General features: G+C 43.4%; 2 protein-coding genes across 2 annotated transcripts; one reads left to right on the plus strand and one right to left on the minus strand.

Moving 5' to 3' along the window:
• The first annotated feature begins 2,136 nt into the window (after positions 1-2,136).
• On the plus strand, positions 2,137-4,064 carry marcksb (myristoylated alanine-rich protein kinase C substrate b). Its single transcript, XM_041954485.1, has 2 exons — positions 2,137-2,405; positions 3,441-4,064. Exons 1-2 carry the CDS (start codon positions 2,310-2,312, stop codon positions 4,026-4,028), a joined length of 684 nt encoding a protein of 227 aa, XP_041810419.1. The 5' UTR covers positions 2,137-2,309; the 3' UTR covers positions 4,029-4,064.
• Positions 4,065-7,934: 3,870 nt separating this feature from the next.
• On the minus strand, positions 7,935-12,987 carry col10a1a (collagen, type X, alpha 1a). The gene is made up of 3 exons (XM_041953747.1): positions 12,901-12,987; positions 12,379-12,520; positions 7,935-10,395 (listed from the first exon to the last, which is right to left on the minus strand). Exons 1-3 carry the CDS (start codon positions 12,904-12,906, stop codon positions 8,561-8,563), a joined length of 1,983 nt encoding a protein of 660 aa, XP_041809681.1. The 5' UTR covers positions 12,907-12,987; the 3' UTR covers positions 7,935-8,560.
• Between the last annotated feature and the right edge of the window lie 9,975 nt (positions 12,988-22,962).

The following is a 22,962-nucleotide window of genomic DNA, read 5'->3' on the forward strand; positions in this document are numbered from 1 at the left end:
ATAAAAGATGCAAATCCTCACATTAGACAAGTTTAAATTAATATATTGGCAGCAGATCATTGTATTGCTTTTATAACAATAAATGCATCAAATCCAGACAGTTTCAAAGGGAGTTTGGTTTTGGCTCTTTTTGATCTGATTTTCTGGAGCCAGCTGCGTCACCCTGAACGGACTCATTTGCAGAAAGTTGAGGACAAGCTGTCATTATGCAAAAATTTAGACACAAGGATTACGATGGTCCATCAACTTGCATTGCCGTATCCATCATGTAGCATGCAGTCAATATCTCCCGTATCCATAGAAAATGAATAGGATTTGGCAACTTAACATCCATCAGTGTGTCTGTACCTTTAGACATCACTCCTGTCCTTAAAAACAGATGTGTAACAGAAAGTGTTGCCACAATGGAGAAGAATATGTGCAGATTGGTAAAAATTAGCTTTTATTGGAAATCGACATGTTTACTGTTTGATAGAGAAATATTTTTTATCATAAATGGACATCTCAACTGTTTGTTTGAGGCTCACAATTAAAATCAATGGAAAAACAAGAAAAAAAAACATTTTTTATTACTTTTTCCTGGATGGGATGATTAAAGTGTTTAAAGTGTTACATTTCAAGTGTTTGAAATAATAAACTTTCGTCATATTTATTTGATTTAATATTGATTTATGCCTTTTTTGTAATTTAAGGCAGCAGTGTGTAATTGTCTTGAAAATTCCCCTTGCTCTCACACACTCCACCTCGGATACTAGCATGTTGTCTTCCTGACAGGTGAAGTCTTTATGTCTGAGCGTCTGGCTTGCATGGTGTTGTTGAAAACGCTCCATGCCCCACTGGCTTTGTCCCCTGGTTTACATATTCATGGCAGCTCACCACCATAATTACAGCTTTGCATATAATCAGAATATAACAACAATGAGCGTGGCCTAGTTAGCCTGATGAAGGGGAGGGCGGGTGAAAGAAGTCACCCTAATCCTCAAACTGTTGTCTGCGCTGCTTAGCGTTTGAACTCACTCTCACCCTACTTCTCCATAACCAGGAGTCACGGTCGCCGAAGTGCTCGATGTGCAGCCTCGTCCTCACAGCCATTTTGGACTGGTAACCATGGAGATGTGGGTCATGCAGTGATAGCAGAGAGAGGAGACTTGTGGCTGGTGGTGGAGTCGGAGCACTGCAGGCTCCTGGAGCAGAGGGCCATAAACTCTCATTATATCTGGGTCACTGGGATGCTCCAGCTGCAGCATGCAGACAAGACGCTATTATGCAAGAAGAGGGATGAGGGAAGTTGTGGGCACAGGGGCTTATGGTTATAGGGGACGTCTGTTTACTGAGTGAAGCATATGTCAGGAGGGTGCGTGATGATATAATATGAGACCAGCTGAGCAGCGCTTTCTCAGCTCAGCTGTCCAAAACATGCTGTTGTTTTGGTACTTGCACATCCATTTAAGACTTGTGACCAACAACTTCTTTGGCTCTATTTGTTGCGGCTTTGTGTGGCAATAAATATGTTGATGAGCTACAGTGTTTTTAACACTCTACAAAAAAATGCAGTTTTATTGCATGTTATATTGTATATTATTGTAAATAAACAGACAGTTTTATTGCTCTTGGTGATGGCATATAATGCATATGAAAGAGTGGGCAAAATTTTTGCCACTGGAGAGAATGAATATTTCTAAATACTTAAACATATTAAAACAAATGTTGGCTATTTTGATGCAATTAAGCATATATTGACCATAGTCTTTACTGTGTGATGACAGATTTTTTGGGATATTCCCTCCCTTAAATCCGCCTCCAGGTAAATGTGCAGCACCTGGTGAGGCTCTACACAACCGAAGTCGTTATTTTAGTCAGAAATAAAATGAAGTTTGGTCGTAAAACCAAGTTGCTGGCCATGTTGTTGTGCCTATTGTCCACAGCCCCCCCGCTCCGTGACCCCCCCGACTCGTCTGATTTCGGACTTGTGATTGGCGGAGACGGGGTGGCTTTGTCGTCATAGCCCCAGCGCCCATTCATCAGTGGACTTGGGCGTTGTACTCCGCATCTCATTTGCGGCGGGGCCAATTTCTCCATTTACAAACTCCGCTCGAGAAAAAATTGAAAGAATTCGCGTTTCTTTTGCACCTTCGCCACAATTTCTTGCAAGTTCCCACCCGTCCCTTTGCGGTCATCTCGGTTTCGGGCTGATTCCTCGGCTTCGCTCTGAGAAGGAGGTGTCGGCGCCTGACTTGAATATTTGGGAGGAAGCTTGCGGTCTTTGTTCAATCATTTGATCGGTTGGGTTCCTTTGTTGCACCAAAAGCATGGGAGCACAAATCTCCAAAACCGCTGGAAAAGAGGAAGCCGCGGTGGAAAAGCCTGCAGAAGGTGCAGCTGTTGCAGCAAAGACGAACGGACAGGTAAACTGCGTTTAAATTATTCACGTCTTAATGGCTCAAGCGGGGTTTTGTCTCATTTTTGCAATGTGTTGCGTCAATGGCGTGCTCCATGTTCCCTGTAGCGCATCCCCACGCTCACCGGCATTCAGGGAAAGTGGCCACATGTATCCATTTTCACCGGCGAGCGCTTTGTTACTATTTATGTGTTTTGCGGCACAATTTTGTTTCAAATAATGGCGTTTTTTCTCCTGAAAGGCTTTAACTTGATACGTGTTTTTTAATTCATCTTTTGAGCGTGAATATCAGGCTGCACAACTAATCTGATGGATGTTTTTGATTCATCGGGGATTTGTTTAAATGACATTTTTGATTTATTATGAGCGATGCTCGGTTTCTGTGGGGCTGCAGCTTCCTAAACACTGTGGCTGCTTTTTTTGTTTCTTTTAATGCATTTGGTTGAAATGTGTGCCGCGGAGGTTTGTGGCCGCTCTCGCTGGTGGCATGGCCATTTTAAAAAACGCTACCACGCCTTTGTTGCCAGGTTCAAGAAAGGAGCCACGTTTTCATACACACGCACAACCCGCAAAAGCAACAAATTATAGAAAGCGCATTGAGTGGGATGAGAGGAGTGTGTGAAATTTAAAATAACACACATTGGTTTGACTAAACGGGTCGTTAAAAGAAAGGAAGAAAAAAAAATCCCAAAATTCCAGTGTTGTACACCGGCTCCACGCTGAACGCCACCTGGCGGAGCCCGGCGGTACTGCAGTCTAACCGACTAGCCTACTGCTGAGAGCCACATATCTGTCGTCACTCTCCTAGTAACAGATGTTGCTGCAGTTTTAGGTCTATTTTGCTATTGGTTAGCACTAGTGGTTGATTTTGATTAAACATCACTCTTTTTTTCTGCAGGGGGTAGTCTTGCATCCACATGTTGAAATGTAGGCAAGTGTTGGCAGAAGAGATGCATGATTACAGGAAATCAAGCGTAACTCATTGTTGACTTAAATAGCATGGTGCACGTTAAAGACATTTTTATTGATTTTTTCCTTCCAGGAGAATGGCCATGCCAAGACCAACGGGGATGCCTCTCCAGCTGCAGAGGAGGCCAACAAAGCTGATGTTCAGGCCAACGGCAGCACTCCCACTGAGGAGGCGCCAAAAGAAGAAGGGGAGAAAGTAGAGGGTGCTGAGGCCAACGGCGAGAAGGAGCCCGCCGCCACAAACGGAGAGGCTGCCGCCAAGCCGGAGGAGGGCACTCCATCCACCAGCGAGGACGGCAAGCAGAAGAAAAAGCGTTTCTCCTTCAAGAAACCCTCCTTCAAGCTCAGCGGCTTCTCTTTTAAGAAGACCAAGAAGGAGTCTGAGGAGGCGGCAGAGGAGGGAGCAGCAGCAGCCACCGCCGCCGCCGAAGGAGAGAAAGCACCTGCAGAGGAGGAAGCACCTGCGGAGGAGGCCAAGCCAGCAGAGGCTGGTGAGGAAGGAGCTAAGGAGGCTGCAGCCGAGGAGCCAAAGGCCGAGGAGGAGGCGGCGAAGGCAGAAGAAGCAGCAGCACCAGAGGGAGGAGAGGAGAAACCGGCCGAAGCTTCGCCTACTGAGCCAGAGACGGCAGCCAGTCCAGAGGCCACGGCCGCGGCTGAGTAACCCTGCTGATCGAGACACCGGAATGAAGGAGGCGATTGAGCCCGTGTGAAGGAATGCGAGGACTTGTCTAAAACCAGGGAATTTTTTTTTCCTTTTTTTTTTTTGTTTTGTTTTGTTGGTGTTTTGTTTACTATTCTGCAACCATCTCATCCATAATGACTGCAACGTCCTTGGCAGTGATGGACAGGAGGTGTACTGGAGAGTGTGCTGCTTCCTCACTGCTCATTGGTGCTTGCATTTGTGACGTGGGTGAGTGTGAAAGTGTGAATGTGAGTGCGAATGTTTTTCTACATGAAACCATGACTGTGTTGACACGTTGCTGAATTTGACATATTTTATCAAAGTATTTGGTGCTGGGCAATTGGATGTAGCAGCTAAAGCTGTGTCTGCAAGATTTGACACATTGTGATATTTAAAGGGAAAGTCCTAAACCAAGTCTTAAATGTTGTCTTTGCAGTGCACAGTTGTTTACAACTCTTAAACTCAATGCTCCTGTGGACACAACCATTCCTGAATGAACTAGATTTAGATAACTGTCAAACCAATAGGTGCTCATCACTTCCCATTTAGATTCCACCGTTTCCAAACTCTGTAGTAATGCACGTTGTATAGACTTTGATATTACTGGTTTTATGACTGAGATGTACCTAAATGACTGAAGTTTTTAACAGATTACCCATTGTAAATGAAGTTTTCTTGTTTTTCACCATTTGTAAGATTGAATAAAATTGGGAGATGTTTTAAGCAAATTTTGCATCCAGCTGTGATGACTGCAACACCACTCAAAAACTACACTAGAAAGCACAAAAGTTCGGGGTCAGGGTTGCCATCTTTGAACAGCATCTTTTGTAAATAATGAGGCCTCAATTTGGATTGTAACACTGCCTACAAACTGGTTTAGACATGTTCAGTTTATTTTCTGTGAGCACTGAAGAATAAAGGAATAAACTGTCAAGTGGCTTATTTATTCATAATGTTTAGCGGACATCAAATCTCTCTGGTGGTTTCAGAGTTGTGCTTCGTGACTGAGATCAGCTCCTGGAGGAATAAATTCACACCAGTTCTTTGCTTTACAGCGCCCCCGTGTGGTGCTTGTAGCATGTACAAAGATTTTTTTTCATTCAATTTGTATTGGGTGAGATTTTGAGCCTATTTGGAGAAAATGTAATCAGTTTGGTCTAAGTGCAACTCTTTAGCAGGTTGTGTAATTACATTAGCATCTGAATAAAATATTGCACAGCTTCTGTAAAAAGAACTGTTTTCTAGAGTAAACACTTCTACATAAATCAGTTTTCAAATGCAGTGATTGGTGCAAAAGCGACAACAAAATGGCTGGTGAATTACACCTTTGAGGCCCCAGTCAGTACATCCTAAGATCTATGATTATCCCAATTAAACCAGCCTCATTTGCAAGGAGACAAAGTGAGACGTGCTTGCTGCCCGACAGTATTTCGAAGAAATGACTGACTTACTCAGGGAAACAGCCACAACATAATTGCGTGATGAGATTCGGGGTAAGTTGTGTTTGATTCCATCACAGGGATTCTGATTTTGCACCCTAAATGATAGTGTTTGAAATAAACATTTTTACGGTGTCTAGAGGTTTAGCATCCACAGCAAACAACTGCAGCGCAGGCCCGATGCCTGAGCGTGCCATCGACATGTTAGGATACCTTCTGCGAAACCCAAAACCCCATAAAAACACCAGAATCTTTGTAAGAGTAGAGGAGCTTGTTGCAAACTCCTCCAGGGTGTTTTTAGCCACCCACAACTGCACCCTTGCTCATTTCAAACCATCTATTTCCTTTGCACCCACTTTAACCCTGTGTACTGCAGCCTTTGGCCACCGCAGGAAGGGTGTGTTTTACACATAATATTTCTATTTCTGTTTCCTGGTCTGCATGTCCATCTTGGTCTGGTGGTTGGGGGACTCGCTGCCCATTTTGGCCCTTAGTGTGCCTCACTTGCAACTCACACCCATGAAGTTTCCCATCATGCCACACACCACTCTCCATCCTTCCTAAAGTTCTTCCTTCCTTTGCTGGCTTCTTTTTAGACAAAAGGATGCACAAGAGTACAGCTCCATACAAATAAATACAGATGCGTGAGCCTGCTAAAGAACAAAAATATATCAAAGTGAAAAATATTCCTTTAAGCGCAACAGATTATTTTGGAGTGTGGCTTTTGCGGGGTGGACCAGAGGCAGCGCTCCGTCTGTGTTCCTGTCGGTCCCACCTCATGCACCAACCGCAGACCGTCTCTGAATGGCTGTCCCCTCAGATGGCAATCCCCAGCGGTTTCCTTCAACCAGCTTCCTCTCTTCTGTCGCCCGGGCCCCTCACCTAACCACTGACTCGCTCTCTGTCCCAGGGAAGATCAAACGGCTGCTGCTCTGCCAGAGGACCATCCCTGTCCCTCATCCCACATGCAGACTATTTTCAGCACACCTATATTCAGAAGTGTATGGTAGCTTTTCTAAACTTTAGCTGCCAAGCAGGCAACCAGTGGCCATCGTGTGGAGAGAACTTTTTACTTCAGGATCCTCAATCCATCTCAGCTTCTCTACAGGTACCAGTGGTGTGAAGCAACTAAGTACATTTACTCAAGTACTGCACTGAAGTTGATATTTCTTTTTCATGTTGCTTTATACCTCTTCTCTAAAATATTGTACTTTTTATTCCATCACATTTGTTACAGTAACTGGTTACTTTGCAGATTAAGATTGTACCTATCCTATCCTTTTTACATTTGCTTGTGTTTACAGATTAAGATACATAATACTATACAACCTTATATTGCTGCTTACATTAGTAATTATAATTATGAGTACTTTTACTTTTGATACCCAAGGTAGCCTTTTTTTAATACTTATGTTTCAATTCTATTTTTATATTGTGATATAAGCTGAAGTTTTGCAGGAATTTATACTTGTAATTGAATATTTGGTGATACAGAAACCTCCCTATAGCATTTATAAACAGTATACATTTTTTTAAAGTGGGTTATAACACACAGTAATATAGTTGTAAGCAGATATGACAGTATTTGCCAGCAATGTCAATACAGACATACATTATTCAAGCACGTTTTATATTTTATTATTTTATATTTATATCAATCATTATCTGTTCATACCCACTAACCACTAACGGGTTCCTGACAGGAGCAGGTATAGCTGTTACAAATACATTAACAAACACTTCCGATCTGTTTAAAACTACATTACAGTGTGTTATAAACCATTTATTGAATGTTTATATACTGCTTTTACAGGTTAAAAAGGGGGACTTGCTGCTGAATGTTTTTATATTGTGGTATTATTACTTTTACTTACATAAAAAGGGGTATGAGTACTGCATCTGACTACATTACATGTTGGTATGTCTTATATAATGCCATGCAAAGTCCATAAAGGTATAATGCCATGCAAAGTCCATGAAGCTATCCATTATTAATTGTTTTTGAACATCTTATTTACTTTTTACATTTTTGCATTAAATTGATTAATATTTTGCAAATCTTGTAATAAATGAGTGTGGCGACCAGGTAATTTCCTGGAGCCTTGGATCTTCAATCCAGTGCTGTTCAGGAAGGCTAGATTTTAATCTGGGTTTGTACCATGCTGCAAACACATCTGACAGCCAGTTGGAGTAGCAAACACACAAACCATTCTGGAAAGCATCCACCTCTGCTTAAGGGTTCTTGATCAAGACAGAGAATCCCCACCAGCTCAAAGCGGCATCAATGCACTGACTTTCCTGGCAGAATTTTCAGTGTGTAACTGCACAAGATACCATAAAGACATGCTGTGTTTTTTCATATGCACCTCCAATTCATCAGTATACAGGAAAGTTGGTACAATGCTTGCAATTATTTAAAAAGTGCTACTGAGACAAAACATGTGTTTAGACATCGTTTATTTTGTTCATTATGCTTTACATGACATAATGCATGTTCAGGGATATAACAATGTTGCTGGTAGTCTGTGTTTGCATGACAGTATTCTGGTGACTCACTTTAATGGTCAATTTGACCATTACCATTTCACAATATTCAAGTCACATACAAGGATAACAATTACAACATGTTGCACAGAAAGTATTTGTGTACTTTTAATAAGATTATTGGTCACTCAAACAAAAACAAGCAGGTACAAAAACAAACAAAACAACCAGACAAACACTAAATTGAGAATCACCAGCTGATGTCAGTATAAAAGGAACAGAGTGGAAAAGAAAAAGTCAGGACACAACACAGTTATAACACCTCAATTTCACATGCTGTATCCATTACAAAAGCTCACTGTTAACTTTGTGGATTGCATCCCCCATCCCTGATCATCTTTTTTCATAAATTAGTTTTCCTTCTTCTGAGCACCTATTTCTTGTAGTTTTCAAGTCGAGATGCTACTATTCCTCAAATAAGGGTGAACTGCCTGTCTGTTTGGTTGAGGAAACAGGAAGTTTACTTTAATTTGAGAAATAGATTGCAAATTTAGTTGGTTGGCTTTTGGGAACTACTGTATCAACGTATCACGTTGAAGCAATGAGGAACCCAGAGAAAGAGCAGTGGACATTCTCGGCGGCAAAGACGCCATTGGCCTCGTCATCGGGGATCTGGACGTAGACTGTGTCCTGCTCATCCAGCAAGAGGACAGCACTACCGGACATCTGGTCCAGGAAGCCCTTGTTGTACTCATCATAAGTGAACATAACAGGCTGGCCATTCTTGTACAGAGCCACCAGGGCATGAGCACCATTAACATGGATGCTGTAGGAGAAATAGTAAACTCCAGGAATCTGGCAAGTGAAAATGCCAGATTCTGGGTCATAGTGATTCTCAGCATTGTACACAATCTGGTCAAACTTAATGGGGGTGCCAGCAGCAGGGTAGGGGGTGGCCAGAGATGCAGTGAAAGCAGACATGGGAGACTTGACCATAACCTCGCCCATTCCCATGCCCTTCTCAAACACAACCTCACCAGGAGGACCAGGGGGACCAGGAGGGCCAGCTGGGCCAGCTTCTCCATCAGCACCGGGCTCACCTGGCTGACCAGCAGGACCCTGAGGTCCGGGGAGACCCTTAGCAGCCAAACCAGCGGGGCCAGCAGGACCAGGGGCACCTTGGTGTCCCTTAGGGCCAGGAGCACCAGCGGGACCTTGAGGTCCAGTGGGTCCTCTGGCACCTGGAGCACCATCAGAACCAGAAGAACCTGGCTCACCTGCACGGCCAGGATGACCTTTGGGTCCAGCAGGGCCTGGAATACCTGGGGCACCTGGGGTACCGGGGGCACCTACATTACCTTTCTCACCTGAGGGTCCAGTGGCTCCCCTTGGTCCAGGAGGACCAGCTGCGCCTGGATAACCCTGCTTGCCTGCAAATCCCTGTGGTCCCTGATCTCCCTTGTTTCCCTTAGGTCCCTGAGGTCCACTTTCACCTGTGTCACCTTTAGGGCCAACAGCACCAGGCTCACCTGGGAACCCTCTTGCACCCTGAGGTCCAGCAGGACCACTGGGCCCAGTTGCACCAGTAGCACCAGTATAACCTGTTGGACCTTGCTCACCCTTAGCACCTGTGGCACCTGTGGCACCTGTTGCTCCCCTCTCTCCCTTCTCTCCGTTTGCACCTGGCTTTCCATATCCGGGGACTCCTGGGGCACCAGGAGCTCCAGCAGGTCCCTGGTGGCCTTTAGGACCAACTGGACCAGGCAGACCTGGGGCACCATTCTCACCTGATTTACCTGGAAGACCTACACCTGGGGCACCAGTGTGTCCCTTAGGTCCCATTGGTCCCATAGCACCAGGGGCACCATCCCTACCTGGGCTGCCTGGCTTTCCTGACTCACCTGCCATACCTGGTTTCCCTGGCTTTCCAACTCCATCAGCACCTGGTGCTCCAGTTGGGCCCATGGGCCCTTCAGGTCCTGTCTCACCCTGAGGTCCACGAGCTCCCACCCCTCTATCACCCTTAGCACCTGGCAGTCCAGGTACACCTGGATGTCCTTTCAGACCAGGCTCTCCTCTAGGTCCCATTGCTCCTGGAAGACCTGCAGGTCCAGGCTTGCCGGTAGCAGAGAGGCCAGCGGGTCCAGGGCTTCCAGAAGCTCCGGGGGCTCCCCTTGGACCCTGAGGACCAGGGGCTCCGGTGTCTCCTTTCTCACCAGGTGCTCCATTGCTTCCAGGTTTGCCAGGTCCACCTGGGGATCCAGGTTTGCCAGCGATGGAGCGACCAGGAGATCCAGGAGGTCCAGGGGGTCCTTGGGGTCCAGGCATACCTTCAGCACTCTCACCTGGTTCGCCAGGAGGGCCAGCAGGTCCCTCAGGGCCGGGCTCACCTGGTGGACCAGGCTCACCTGCCACTGACATCACTGTGCAGGGTAAAACAGTGACCATCATCAGTACCGCCAAAAACAGACAAACAAACAAACAACAACAACAAACCCCCAAAAACAGATGATAATGGAAACAGGCAAGGAGGAAGCACTCATCAACTAAAGTTCAAAGAACTACTTAGAGTTTGTATATTTTTCATTACATTACAGTCTGTGCTTCATATTCATACTCTTAGAGTACAGGGTCTAGCATATCTAGTAACTCTAATTCCTAATCCCATTCAAGTGACAAAATGACAAGAACCTGCATGTACTGGTGTTTGTGTGTGTAAATGAGTTTGGGATTTTGTTTGCTGGCAACGTTGTTCATCAATCAAACGTGAGATGAAGAGCGATGTAAAGGAAAGTGCTACAATTGCTCTCAAGCATTGCTCTTGTATCACAGAGCTAAAATGATGGATGCATCAGCAAAAAAATGTATTTAATCTGAATTCACTGGTTTTTGATGCCTGGAGGCGGGGCAGTTTTATTCCCAGGTGCCAATCTTGCAGTTTTGAAGTTTGACTACATGGTGTTGATGCACTGGAGCAATTTTATGAAACGACTGCTATTTTATAAAATTTGATCAAAAAAACTGTAGAATTTTGCAAAAATCTTAAACATGCAAATCCTTCAAAATAAATGTCGAAATTTGACTCTGGGTTGCATTTAAAATATATATTTATGTTTCATATATATTTATTATTGTGGTGAAAAGTTATGAATGAAAGACAGATATTTAGAATTTGTTTAGAATGATATAGTTTACTGCCATTTTTCATACTGTCAAGGATGACACTGTATCTTGTGACTTTATTTGTGAAACAGTAGGTCTAAATGAAAAGGACTCTTTTTAATTTGCTGCATTAATGTGGTCACATGTGTTGGAGTGTAAAAGGCTCACTCCTCGGCTAACTGCAGCCCAGTTTGGATAAAGCCAAACAGATGTTTCTACTTGTGTGTGAAGCGGGCACACCCAAACAAACCACACTGCTGGGTGACTGGACTGTAATTGTCAGTGTCAAACTAAAAATAATTCACTAACAGCTACTTTCTCAAATAAAAATAGCAGCATGTTGATTCACACATAAGCAACATTTCATATTTTGTATTGCATTTTAGCCTTCACTCAAGACCACACCATAATTAACATTGTTAAAATGCAGTAAAATATGTTTTTGTGGGACTAAATATACCGACAGATAATGATTTTTTGTTTTGTTTTGCAGAGATGCTAGCATGAAGTGTTTGAAAGCAAGTGAACAGCATTCACAGCAAAACTTACTAAAAATGTGAAGCATGTATGTCAAATCAGTAGTAATCTTACAACATTATGCTCCTCAGAATGTTAGATGTTAACAGTTGCTAATGTGAATGAGAACATTACAAAAAATGAAAAACATGAGTGATTCCTCAGAATTGTTGATCATGCAAAGAGCTTTTTGTTGCAGGATAGTTAACAAAGGAAACTTAGAAAGTCCCGAAATCACTTCAATTAAAAAATGCTGTAATGGTGAATAAAAGAAGGAATAAAGATCTCAGTCAAAACTACAAAAAAATATGAAAGCAAAGCTCTGCACTGAGTAAATGAGCAATGTTTTTCAAATCCTTCATCCAGATGGACTGGATGTGATGGGAAAAGCATGTGCACTGCTGCAGCCAATCAGAGCACAAGGCAGCTCCAGAGCAAGGTGGAGTTCAGTTTTCAAAGTAAAGTGCAGCTGGCTGTGGGCAGCATCTGTCTGGCTGCTTACGCTGCTCCTATTTGCCACAACAAAGATGCTAGTTTGCCAGCTGAAGATTTTAAAGGTAAGGCAGGGCTGTGACAAAAAGTTGCCCAAGTAGAGATCGTCTTTAGAGAAGAACATCTGACTTAAGAAGCAACTTTTGTGAGGACAAAACAGACAAAAACTGAGAAAAAGCTATAATGCGCCATTGTCAAAAAGACTGCATAGAGAACAGGAGGCTGTGTTTTCTTACCGTGGCTCTTCACAGAGTAGGGCTGGTACTGAGGGGCGGCCTTCACCAACTTCTTCACCACATACCCGCCATGGGCAGCAGCTGAGGCCACCACGAGGAGGAGGATGCTTGCTACTCGTAGGTCCATCTTACAAGATCCAGCCTGCAGGAGAAAACAAGGAGACAGTGAGCACAACCACTCTCAAGGTACAAAGTGTCAGCAGGCTTTCTCTCGAGTTTTACAAAGCTTAAAAACTTAGTCAGCTGAGTGTACAGGCTGCACATCTTTACCGAAAGTCAATGGATTCAAATAAGACAGGATAAGTTTGAGTAACAGGCTGTAAATTCAAATTTGATTCAGTCAGAGCATCCTGGATCCTTCAGGACTCTCTGAGTGTCACCCAGGAAGCTCTAAGCCAGCCAAAATCTGCCTCCCATCACCAGCCTGCCGCAAGAGCAACTCAAGGCCGAGGCAAAGCCAAGATGCTGACTACACTCCCCCAGTGACAGAGCTGCTCAGAGTTAAAGAGAGAAGACACATACCGGCATCCAAAGAGGAGAAAGTCAGTCTCTTCAGCACCAGTGATCCTTGGTGCTGCTGTATATCCTTAGGGTAGGAGCACGACTGAGGATATGCTGCCTTCCAGTACAATGATGTGGGTATTTATACCATATCTACCCCTCGCATCATTAAAAAAAAAAAAAGCCCCCACCACGCAAGTACCTCCCTCCTCAGAGCTAGGCTGTAATTAGCAGACAGATCTGCCCAAAGCGGGCATGTCACATCAGGGTGCCTCCATGTCTTGAGTATCCAGACACATGATTATCACTTATTTCAGTCTTCTTCAGAACTAGACAATAATCATGTTCAAAGTAGAGAAAAAAATGAAATAAATGAATACATAAGAAAAAGAATACTAACAGGCTCTGTGGGAGGAATACACTTAATGCACCAACATCACATTCTTAGTCTTTTTACGCTTATATTTACAGGTTTTCCAGCAACATTAAAGGGCATGTTTATATTTATGAGTGTTTGTAAGACCCCCCTGTTTAAATATGACAACGTCTGAAAATAGTCAGAACGCGTGCAGAAAAAACAGACCAGATTTGTAGTGGCACCTGCATGGCCTCACAAAGCTCACATTGAGGATGTACAGTACCAGACTCATCTGTAAATTTACATCTCGTCCAGCCGGCTGGCTGAGACTCGCCCTTACCTTTCCTGACTGTCTGGGCACCTCCACCCCCTGCCATGATAAGGTAAACAAGGGAAGTGGTGGGGAAAGGTGGCCCAGAGTGCTGTGGATGAAAGGTGCCGCAGATCTTAGTTGCCTTAGAGCGGCTGATTATGTTTATTCCTGATAATCCCATCATTCAAGGGATTTACATGTTTTCATAAATTCAGTGTTGTTCATTTCCTGGGTGTGATTTGGTCAGCTTGTCATTTTGGTTGATTGGGGACAAAAGTGGCCTTGATTTCAGCCTCTATTTCAGGATGAACACTTTTTCTTAAGTTGTGTATTTTTGTAAGTGTTTCACCCTCAAGACAGCTAATAAAACTATATAAAGGGCCACTGGAAAAGACATTTGGGCTTGTTTCTGTGCAGCCATGTGAATGCAGCCCAGTGTGCGACAGCCCTCATATGCAGTACTGATGTTTGGACACCAGAGGGCAGGTTTTACTGTTGCACAGCACCTTTGCATGGCTTGAGGTGCTGCTGCTGCTGTGGAGAAGGGGCCATGGCCCTGTGGTCATTTGTTATTTTTGGTCCCCTCAGTGCATATACATCATCAGAGGTTTGAGGCCTGCTCCTACAATTACGGCTACTTTCTGTCATGATGTTATATTTCGTCAATCAGCTCCGTCCTCCCGTATTATCCTCCCTCACCCTCACCCCCACCCTCCACCTTGCCTTGCTTACTTTGAGATCCTCCAACTGTAATTTCTCAATTTCAGCCCGGCCACATAGGAAATGCATACACCCAAATAATCACATGCTCTCAAACACACAAGGAGCCATGAACGATGTGTAGGGTACAATCCCAGAATTTTGCTGAACATGAGACCATTTATGGTTTCTGTGTTCTTATAATGTACATACATACTGCTGACAGCACTTGCAGGAAAGAGGACGAGTCGCCTGATTGCGGGCTTCTATATGAGGCGTCTATACAACGCGTGAGTGTGACAGGCTTCTTTCACGGGGGTATAATTAAAGATTCTACAACATGAAGCTTGTTTGAACCCCACCACCAACTTTTTTTTCTTTGTAAATTAGACCAAATTATCTGCAATTTTCCAAAGTGCTACCTTGCCTGGCTTGTAGAACTTAATCATGTTTGGCAAGCATTGTTTAACTTTGCCCTTCCTGTCAAATAAAACATAGTGTAATTTGTGATCTTCATTTTCAAATGTTTGAAATTCTGTTCCCAACCGAGACAGGAGCGACGGCTGACAGCAAAGGTGCAGACTGACTACCTGAGGCGGCGTGATGACAGAGAAATGGCATATTAGATGCACACGTGCAACTCAAGCAAGAGGAGGATCACTGTGGTGCCAGTATCATAAATGCAAGTCATATTTTTCATTTTGCACATGCTTGGTCTCGCTTTATCAGCTGAGCAGAGTCATGTTTGTCCCGCAAGTTCTCAGCAACTGAATTCTCCTGTTTCACTCTAACTGCTCGTGACTGGCGCAATATTTGCGCCTCTGCCAAAGTTTTGATATTTTATAGTCATATTTAAAATCTCTTTATGTTTGTGCCCCAGAGGAGGCCCAGCAACACCCGGTTTAGTCAAAGTTAGATAAAATGACAGAGCAAGAGAGGGTGGAGTTAGGATTTTATATGTTTATAGCTTCTTATGTTTTCAGTTTATTTATGTTTGTCAAACATTCTGCAGCTAAACCACTGCAAAAGAGGTTCTCCGTTTTTAGTCCCATGTTCTGAGAACAATGATTCATCTCTTTATGTACAAAAACGTAACAACCTGCATCTGCATGTGAGCCAGTGAAAAAGCAGACACATTCATGCAGAGCCTTGGAACCAGAGTGTACTTTGGCTTGAGGAAGACTTGAATTAACAGTGTAATTTGGATGTTGTTTATAACCTCACAACATATTTTTTTGTTTTCTAAACACGCCACTGCACTCATTTGCGAAGGACTCTGTGTCCTTGTGCTTATAGTGGCAGAATTGGAGGCTGTGAAAGTGCACGGCAGAGCTCTCTCTGCTCTGCTCATTACAGCACCGCAGCAGCTTGATGTGGTCGGCAGGCTTCATTGTAATAACCATTAGGAATTAGGTCTTCAAACAGGAGGCGGCGACGCCACTTTGCTCTCGTATTGTCGAGAGACCCTCACTGTAAAATGCGCACATGCTTTCGGTTTCGTGTCACTTCATACACACTTGATATATGACCTAAAACACTTTTACTGAATTTAGCAGAATAAGAAAATGGCTCATTATGAGCACGACACACCCAAAGTCGCTGTGAGCACATGGAAGCTGCACAGTCTCTTGTTTCAGGATCACAGTTAGTTCAGATTTTGTTTTTTTTGTGATAGCTCCTGTCGGAAAGTAACTTAGTACATTTACTTAAGTGCTGTGTGCTAGACGTCTTCTCCACTACTTTATAAAACACTACATTTATTTGACAGCTTTAGTTAATTTTCTGATTTAGATTATCATAACAAATCTAATCATCTAATAAATAATGCTGCACTATTATAGATTAAGCTACCCAGCAGCCCCACCTTTACCAGCTGCAACGCTAAAGTGATGCTAGTGCACTGATGCATCAATAATTCTAATCTAACAATTTGATTTATACATATTATTCTGGAAAGGATCATTTTGCATAGTGCATAATTTTCTACTTCCAGTACAATATTTAGTGTGCTATTTCTACACTGTGGTATTGCTGCTCTTATTTCAGTGAAGTCTTTCTGGTGCTGGCGCCTGTTTGGAAGGATTACTCATTGCATTTTCTGATTATCCTCCACAGAAATAGATTGAAAAGAAAGATAAACAGCGAGCATGGGAAGCTGTGACAGAGCAAATTTTCTTTGTCTAACCCCTCTGCAGAGGCCAGAAGCTGTCATTCTGAGGTCCAGCTAGTTGTTCAGGCCTTCATCCGTATCTAACAGCAGGCCGTAAGTTTTGCTAAGTTCCCCAGAGAGTGCTGCTGGACAGTATTACTGGCAATGTTAGTGATGTATGTGCTCGTACTCTGCAATGATAACAGTGTTTCGGGGAAAAGGTTTTCGCATTTTGTCTGTTTTTGTTCGCTCCACTGCCCAGGAATTGATGTTTCTGGTTTCTTCTCCATGCTGACCGAGGCTCAACCCACACCCAAGAGGAGAACATAATTGGCGGTTGATGTAAGGGGACCCGACCGAGCACGTGAGTTAAGCAACGGCTAAAGATACACCATCACGGCTGGGATACAAATTTAATGTTTCAATAAACTCCACGGACCACTAAGAGCTACTTTAAACTTTATGAATGGCAGACTTGACGGGGGCCCTTTTGAGTGATTCGTGGGGAAATTACAGGGTCCTGAAAGCAAACATGGACCCAAATGGAGCCGGAAGTGTAAAAGTAACTGAAAAATGGCGGTGGTAGCCGTAGAGATGAGGCCTAATGTATGGGAGGTAACCAGTTTGAAACCCCAGAATGGCAGGAAGTGGATGAGAAAGCAACTGTTGAATGTCCTTCAACAACTCGCAGGTGTGAACCCGTGTAGCTGTATTCCAGAGGTTCACCGAGCAGCCAGACACAGCTGAAGTGTTTAATGTGTAAACATTTCAAATTTGCTTTGTAATTAAGCTGGAAATATTTGGAAATTTGCACTCATACGCTGCCTGCGATGTTATCAGAGGTCTGCCGGATGTGGCTGCTGTCACACACACTTCTGAAAGCGAGAAGTTGCTTATTGCCAGTCAACCGAGTGCCACATTATCTCGACTGTGAGATTTGATTGTTTCCATGGTTCAATTTGCTGCGAGTTTATTTCTGGAAAGGTCTGACTCTGCCGCCAGTTAGGGGGAAACCAGAGTTTGAGAGCTGCAGCGGCCAAAAACTAATTTAACTAGAAGCACTCAGCCAGACAGTTTATGGGGTGAAGCAAAACAGCCCTTGTGCACACAATTTGCTACAAAGGTAAAAAGTTCAGAGCAACATATATAGATACTATTTTCATTCTTGTTTTGTTGTCCAGCAAGGAAACACTCTTTGCTTGGTGTTCGCTACATTATATTGCCTTGTCTTCAAAGCACAAACAAACAAACAAACAAAACCCCAGTCAAACAGAAGACAGACTGCGAGACGAATCTGCTTATTGTGGGATCATTTAAAGATATCAAAGTTAAATAAAACCACCTTAATGGGATTTTCAGCGCTTAAGTGTAGGTGGTGCAGTCCTGTATTTAAGGATAATGACTAATCCGCAACATCAAGCCTGTGAAAATGTCAGGTTTCAACGTCTGTATCAGGCAGCGTCAGCCATTTCACTACAAATGCCAGAGAGAGAGAGAGAGAGAGAGAGAGAGAGAGAGAGAGAGACAGAGAGGGAGAGAGAGAGGGGAGAAAAAGTCTTTGTGACAGCAGGAGTAAACTGCATCAGAGCAGAGGTGGATTTATATTTGACTTGTCACTTTGTAATTACATTTGACTTAAGCACACACTGCAGCTGGGATGTGTGTGTGTGTGTGTGTGTGTGTGTGTGTGTGTGTTGGGGGGGGGGGGGGGGGGGGGGGGGGGGGGTTGCACTTTCTGTGCCTGAAATGCAGATCAACAACCAAGAAGCAATGTTTATACAGCACAATGTCACCTCTCTTTCTGGAGCAGATAGTTAGCACTGCACCATAATGGCTTGCGGAGAGACAAGACAAGTGTTGTTTCTGTACACTATATTTGTTTCCAGCCAAGCCTGTCTCCCAGTAAATGTAGGAGCTAAACTGTCAGTTAGAGGCTACACACTTTACATATCTTTTCTCATGGTGGTTGGATATAGAGACATGACCGCGGGAAGTTGGCTGGAGTTTGTCGTACAGTATGTCCACAACAACGTGCGGGTCAAAGTCTCGATCCGGTGTGGTTTGGAGGTTTGTTTTGCATGCTGATGGACAGTGTGTGGGCTGATGCTCTGATTGGAGCCAGAGACAGTGGCCCCAACTGAGTCTGAATGGGAAAGACTCCATATTATATAACATACACAAACAATATCATCCTGTCTACTCTCTACTAACGTCACAGTAACAGTAAGAATCCCTAAAGAGCTCTTTATGACCAGCTACAACAATAAAATATTTCTTTACACTGTAGTACAAGCATGTCAAACTGATTCCATGAAGGGCCGTGTGGCTGCAGGTTTTGTTCCAACCAAGGAGGAGCACACCAGGCTGAAATCAATTTATAGCTCATCTCAGTCTTCAGCTGATAACTAAGTGATCCCTTGATGTTGATTCGATGGCCTGGTGTGCTCATGCTTGGTTGGAACAACCTGCAGCCACACGGCCCCTTATGGAATCAGTTTGACATGCCTGCTGTAGTAATACTCCTTTATTTGAGTAATGCATCTAATATTTCTTCACCCACTGTCCATTACTGATGTAATTAAGCAACTCGTTACATCAACTTAAAAGCTTGTTTCTGATGCCCCCAAGTGGCCACAAAAATCGGCTATTGGAGCTTTAAAGTCTAACAAACTTGTTTAGCGAATTTTCTCCCTCATAAAACATTTGGAGAGCTAATTCCTTTGAAACATTTGTAACCGGCATTGTTTAACTCCATGTTCCCTTGCCCTCATCATCTTCTTCTAAGCTTTTGTTGGCGAATTGCTACGTTTCTTGGCGCCTCTTGATCACTGGAATACTGTGAAACCACATAAGCACGCACGAGGACAAACAAAACAGGGACTTGTATGTAAAAACATTGCTCTGTAGCGTTACTAGTGGTCATAAACTCCACAGGATACCTTTAATACTGTATATACATTATTTTGTCATATTTTTGCCCATTATGTCTGTTGTGACAGATGTGCAAAATGATTTATCTGAATTCGTGACCCTTGTAGTCCAAGGCTGCAGCTGTGTGCCCAAGAATACAAGCAGTGGTGGCCTCAACCCTCCAGCTGCCTCGAGTCTGTGTGTCTTTGGTTCTGAGTTTCATCAAGTGGTTGAACCCTGATATACGTGCATCCAGTTGTAGTTCTTATGTTTTAAATTGGAGGAAAATAGAAGCCACTTGGTCAAACTATACTTGAAACATCAGTAAAAACATGTAGCAAGTCTCACATGCACTACTACAAAATCAAAGTATTATAAAAATGGCAAATATGCAGTTGGTTTGTCAATTGAATTCAGATGTGACCAAGCATGGAACATTGCCTACATGTGTTTTGCCAGAAAGCTACGAAGTACTGAATTGGCTCTGCAATCTGACAAAATTAAGAAAAAAAAAAATCCCCACAATCTTTCAGACGAGTGGCTCGCTGCAGATGTTTCGGACTTTGTTATTGCTAATCCACAGACACAAGAACATCCCAGAATAAATCTGGACAAGAACACACAAAGTGAAGGTTCATTCCATATGGTTGGCTCGCTGGTCGCTGGCCTCTAGATGTGTTTGTTTAAAGGGTTTAGGGGACCAGACTTCATGTTTGCAGGATATTTTGAAGAGACTCACCAAAGGTGGATCCTGAATGCAAAAACACTTGTGTTGTGAGTTTGTCCGGATCCTCACGTGGCCTGTGATTGTGGACACGGAAAGCTGTCTGACACAGCACGGGTCCAGGATATTTCCTGCCTTCGGTGTCTTTTGAAACCATGGAGCATTAAACATGTTTAACCACAGGTCATCTGAGACTGTCTCCGACATTTAGACAAAACAAATTTGACGTCAAAGTCTAAAAGATCTGACAGGCTAAATTTGGCCGTGCCTTGTTTAGACCTTTACTCAGAAATGTAACGGAAACACAATGAATTAACTTTTGTGTTTGCGGTTCTGCAGGATGCTGTGAAATTACAAGTGATTTAAACCTTTTTCACAAAGAAAAGTCATGGATAAGCACGTCTTTAAAGGAGCTATTAGAGCTGCAGTTATAGGAAATGAGCTGTTAAGCCCCCTTTTTTGCAGGTAAATTCAGAATGATGTACAAGAAACATGCACAGGGCTGTGATCCTCTAGCTTTTAACAATCACATGCACTTGTTAATAAAAGGTTTTGTTAATGGAGAGGTTAAGGCCGAGGCACCTAATGGGCTGAATGGGTTTTGTTTAGTGTCGGCCACATTACATAGATGAAAGCTATGGAAAGGTGATTTTATAAATGAAAATCAGAGCAGCTTCTTGGGGGGTCTAGATGAATTATTTTTTTTCATGCAACTTCCATAAATAAACCAGCGTGTCTTCCTGTGAGTAGCATTCAGGGTTATTTCTCTCAGCGCTGATTAGCATGTAATCACAACAAAAATAAATTCTTCCAGGTGGTCTGCAAGGCCAGTGCTGCAAAGCCGAACAAAGAGTTTGTTATTTCGATGAGCCAACAGTTTCTCTGCGGAGAGCCTGTTTTACTGTCCCGTCCCGGGCAGAGCCAAGTGGTCTTAAGCTCAGCAAGAGTGTGAGTCACTGTGCTCTGTAATTTCGGCACACTGCAGCTGTCTTAAGTGACCACGACTGTAGACCTGTTAACTAGACTGATCCACATGTAAAACTTTCCCTTCCTCTTAACATAATAATTATAATGTCACTTCCCAGAGCTCTCTCCCTCAATTGCAGCATGTAGGCTATAGGTTTAAATGCAGTGACAGCTTGCTGGAAGATCTTTCTAGGACAGGCCTGATGACTATTTTGGGTCTCTGACCTTTTTTCCCCCCAACAAAGAGCCTCTGTTAATCTCTTCTATAATTCCTGAACCAAATCTCCTTTTTCTTTTTTTTTTTTCCTGGATAACGCTGCTACTGTAAATACCATTTTTCCAAGGGTACGGCCTTTGCTGTTAAGGCACAGCTGAAGCCTGTAAGTATATGTCTTTCTCTCTGGTGACAGACTTGGAGCTGGACAGTCAAGTCTGGATGGCACAAGGTGAACTGCTAATTTGGCGCGTACAACACTTTGAAGTGCTTCCAATTGGTATTTTTCTCAGCTATTTGCAGTTTTGTATTTCAAACAAATTCTCCAAATGTGGAAGTTTGAGGTCCTGCGGTAAAGGAAGAGAGGGTTACAGTACTAATACTGGTGCACTTTTCCTGCTACAGTGTTTACATTGGTCTAGTCACATTCTGGTCAGATTGCAGCAGCTCAGTGGTTGAATAAAACTGTGGTTGCAGCCACTGCTTGAATTCCAACTCATGCCAGGCAGACAGGTGGACTCAGACTGTGTCTGGAAACTCCTGCAGTAGCATTTAAATGGCAGCAGCTTTCTCAAGTGGCTGTCTAATAAAGGGACAGAGCATTTGATCGAGCATGTTTTCCAAGATGGAAACAGGCCTCACCAACAGACTGTACTGCTTTGTGCATCTCATTCAGCGAGCCAAACCAGCCATTTGCAGGAGGCTGTAACCACTTTGGTTGTGGGAGTGAATAAAAAATATTTCTTATTCGAAGCCATCTGCTTCCATTTCCACTAATGATTTGTTTTACAATACAAAGATGTGGCAATTCCTTTATTTTCTTAAAGCCAATATTTGTAGTTTTTTATATGACGAGAGCAGCTTACAAATTATTCTGATGGCTTTCGTGAGACAAACCTCGTGGAAGTCTACAGTAGGTTATGTGCTGCTTTCAGCTCCTTAACCTCAGCTTTCCTGGGTTGGATAAATGGGGGTAGGAGGGTAGCGGTGTACATTGCTTCAGTGGTAAACTTTCAGTCGTCTATATAGCCTAGTAGCTTTAAAGGTCCAGTGTGTAGGATTTAGTGGTATCTAGTGGTGAAGTTGTAGATTGCAACCAACTGAATACCCCTCGCCTCACCCTCCCCTCCAGTGGCTACGTAAAAAAATTGCCAAAGGCGCTCTCAGTCAGTGTTTGATTTGTCCGGTTTGGGCTACTGTAGAAACATGGCAGTGCAACATGATGGACTTCATGGAAGAGGACCCGCTCCCTCTGTAGACATACAGGGCGCATTCTGCAGTAACAAGAACACTTCCTATTTTCAGGTTCTTATACACTAATGAAAACACCCTCACAGATATCTTATTCCATTTCTTCATAAATCCACTTAAATCTTATTCGTTTGACCTGCACTAATTATAATTGATGTGGTGAATGTGAATGTGTTTTTAAACCTCCTCCAGGTACAGAATTCATTAGCATTTCGATCAGGGGAGACAAGCGAATAAAGCAAAGATAACTGTTTATTATGACAGATGATATGTGATAATTAAGTCTCCACAGGGAGATTTTGTAATTGAGGGGCATCGCCCTGAGCAGCAGTGAGATAAATCCCCCCATGGGGTCCAGACAAGGGTGGTGGTGGTGGCTGATGACTCTTTTGACAGGCTGATGTGGATGATGACATGATGAAGCTGAAGACTGGGCGGTGTTAACACCGTATGATAACATAACAGCAGCATGAAAAAACAAAGGCACAGAGAGGATATT

This window comes from Chelmon rostratus, chromosome 15 (assembly GCF_017976325.1).
Source record: "Chelmon rostratus isolate fCheRos1 chromosome 15, fCheRos1.pri, whole genome shotgun sequence".
NCBI lineage: Eukaryota > Metazoa > Chordata > Actinopteri > Chaetodontiformes > Chaetodontidae > Chelmon > Chelmon rostratus.

Excerpts from the sequence above, each read along its gene's own strand:
- marcksb (XM_041954485.1), top strand. The coding sequence starts at position 2,310 with ATGGGAGCACAAATCTCCAAAACCGCTGGAAAAGAGGAAGCCGCGGTG. Across the intron at positions 2,406-3,440 it reads CAGCAAAGACGAACGGACAG|GAGAATGGCCATGCCAAGAC; the intron begins GTAAACTGCGTT and ends TTTTCCTTCCAG.
- col10a1a (XM_041953747.1), bottom strand. Across the intron at positions 10,396-12,378 it reads CTACTCTGTGAAGAGCCACG|TGATGTCAGTGGCAGGTGAG; the intron begins GTAAGAAAACAC and ends TACCCTGCACAG.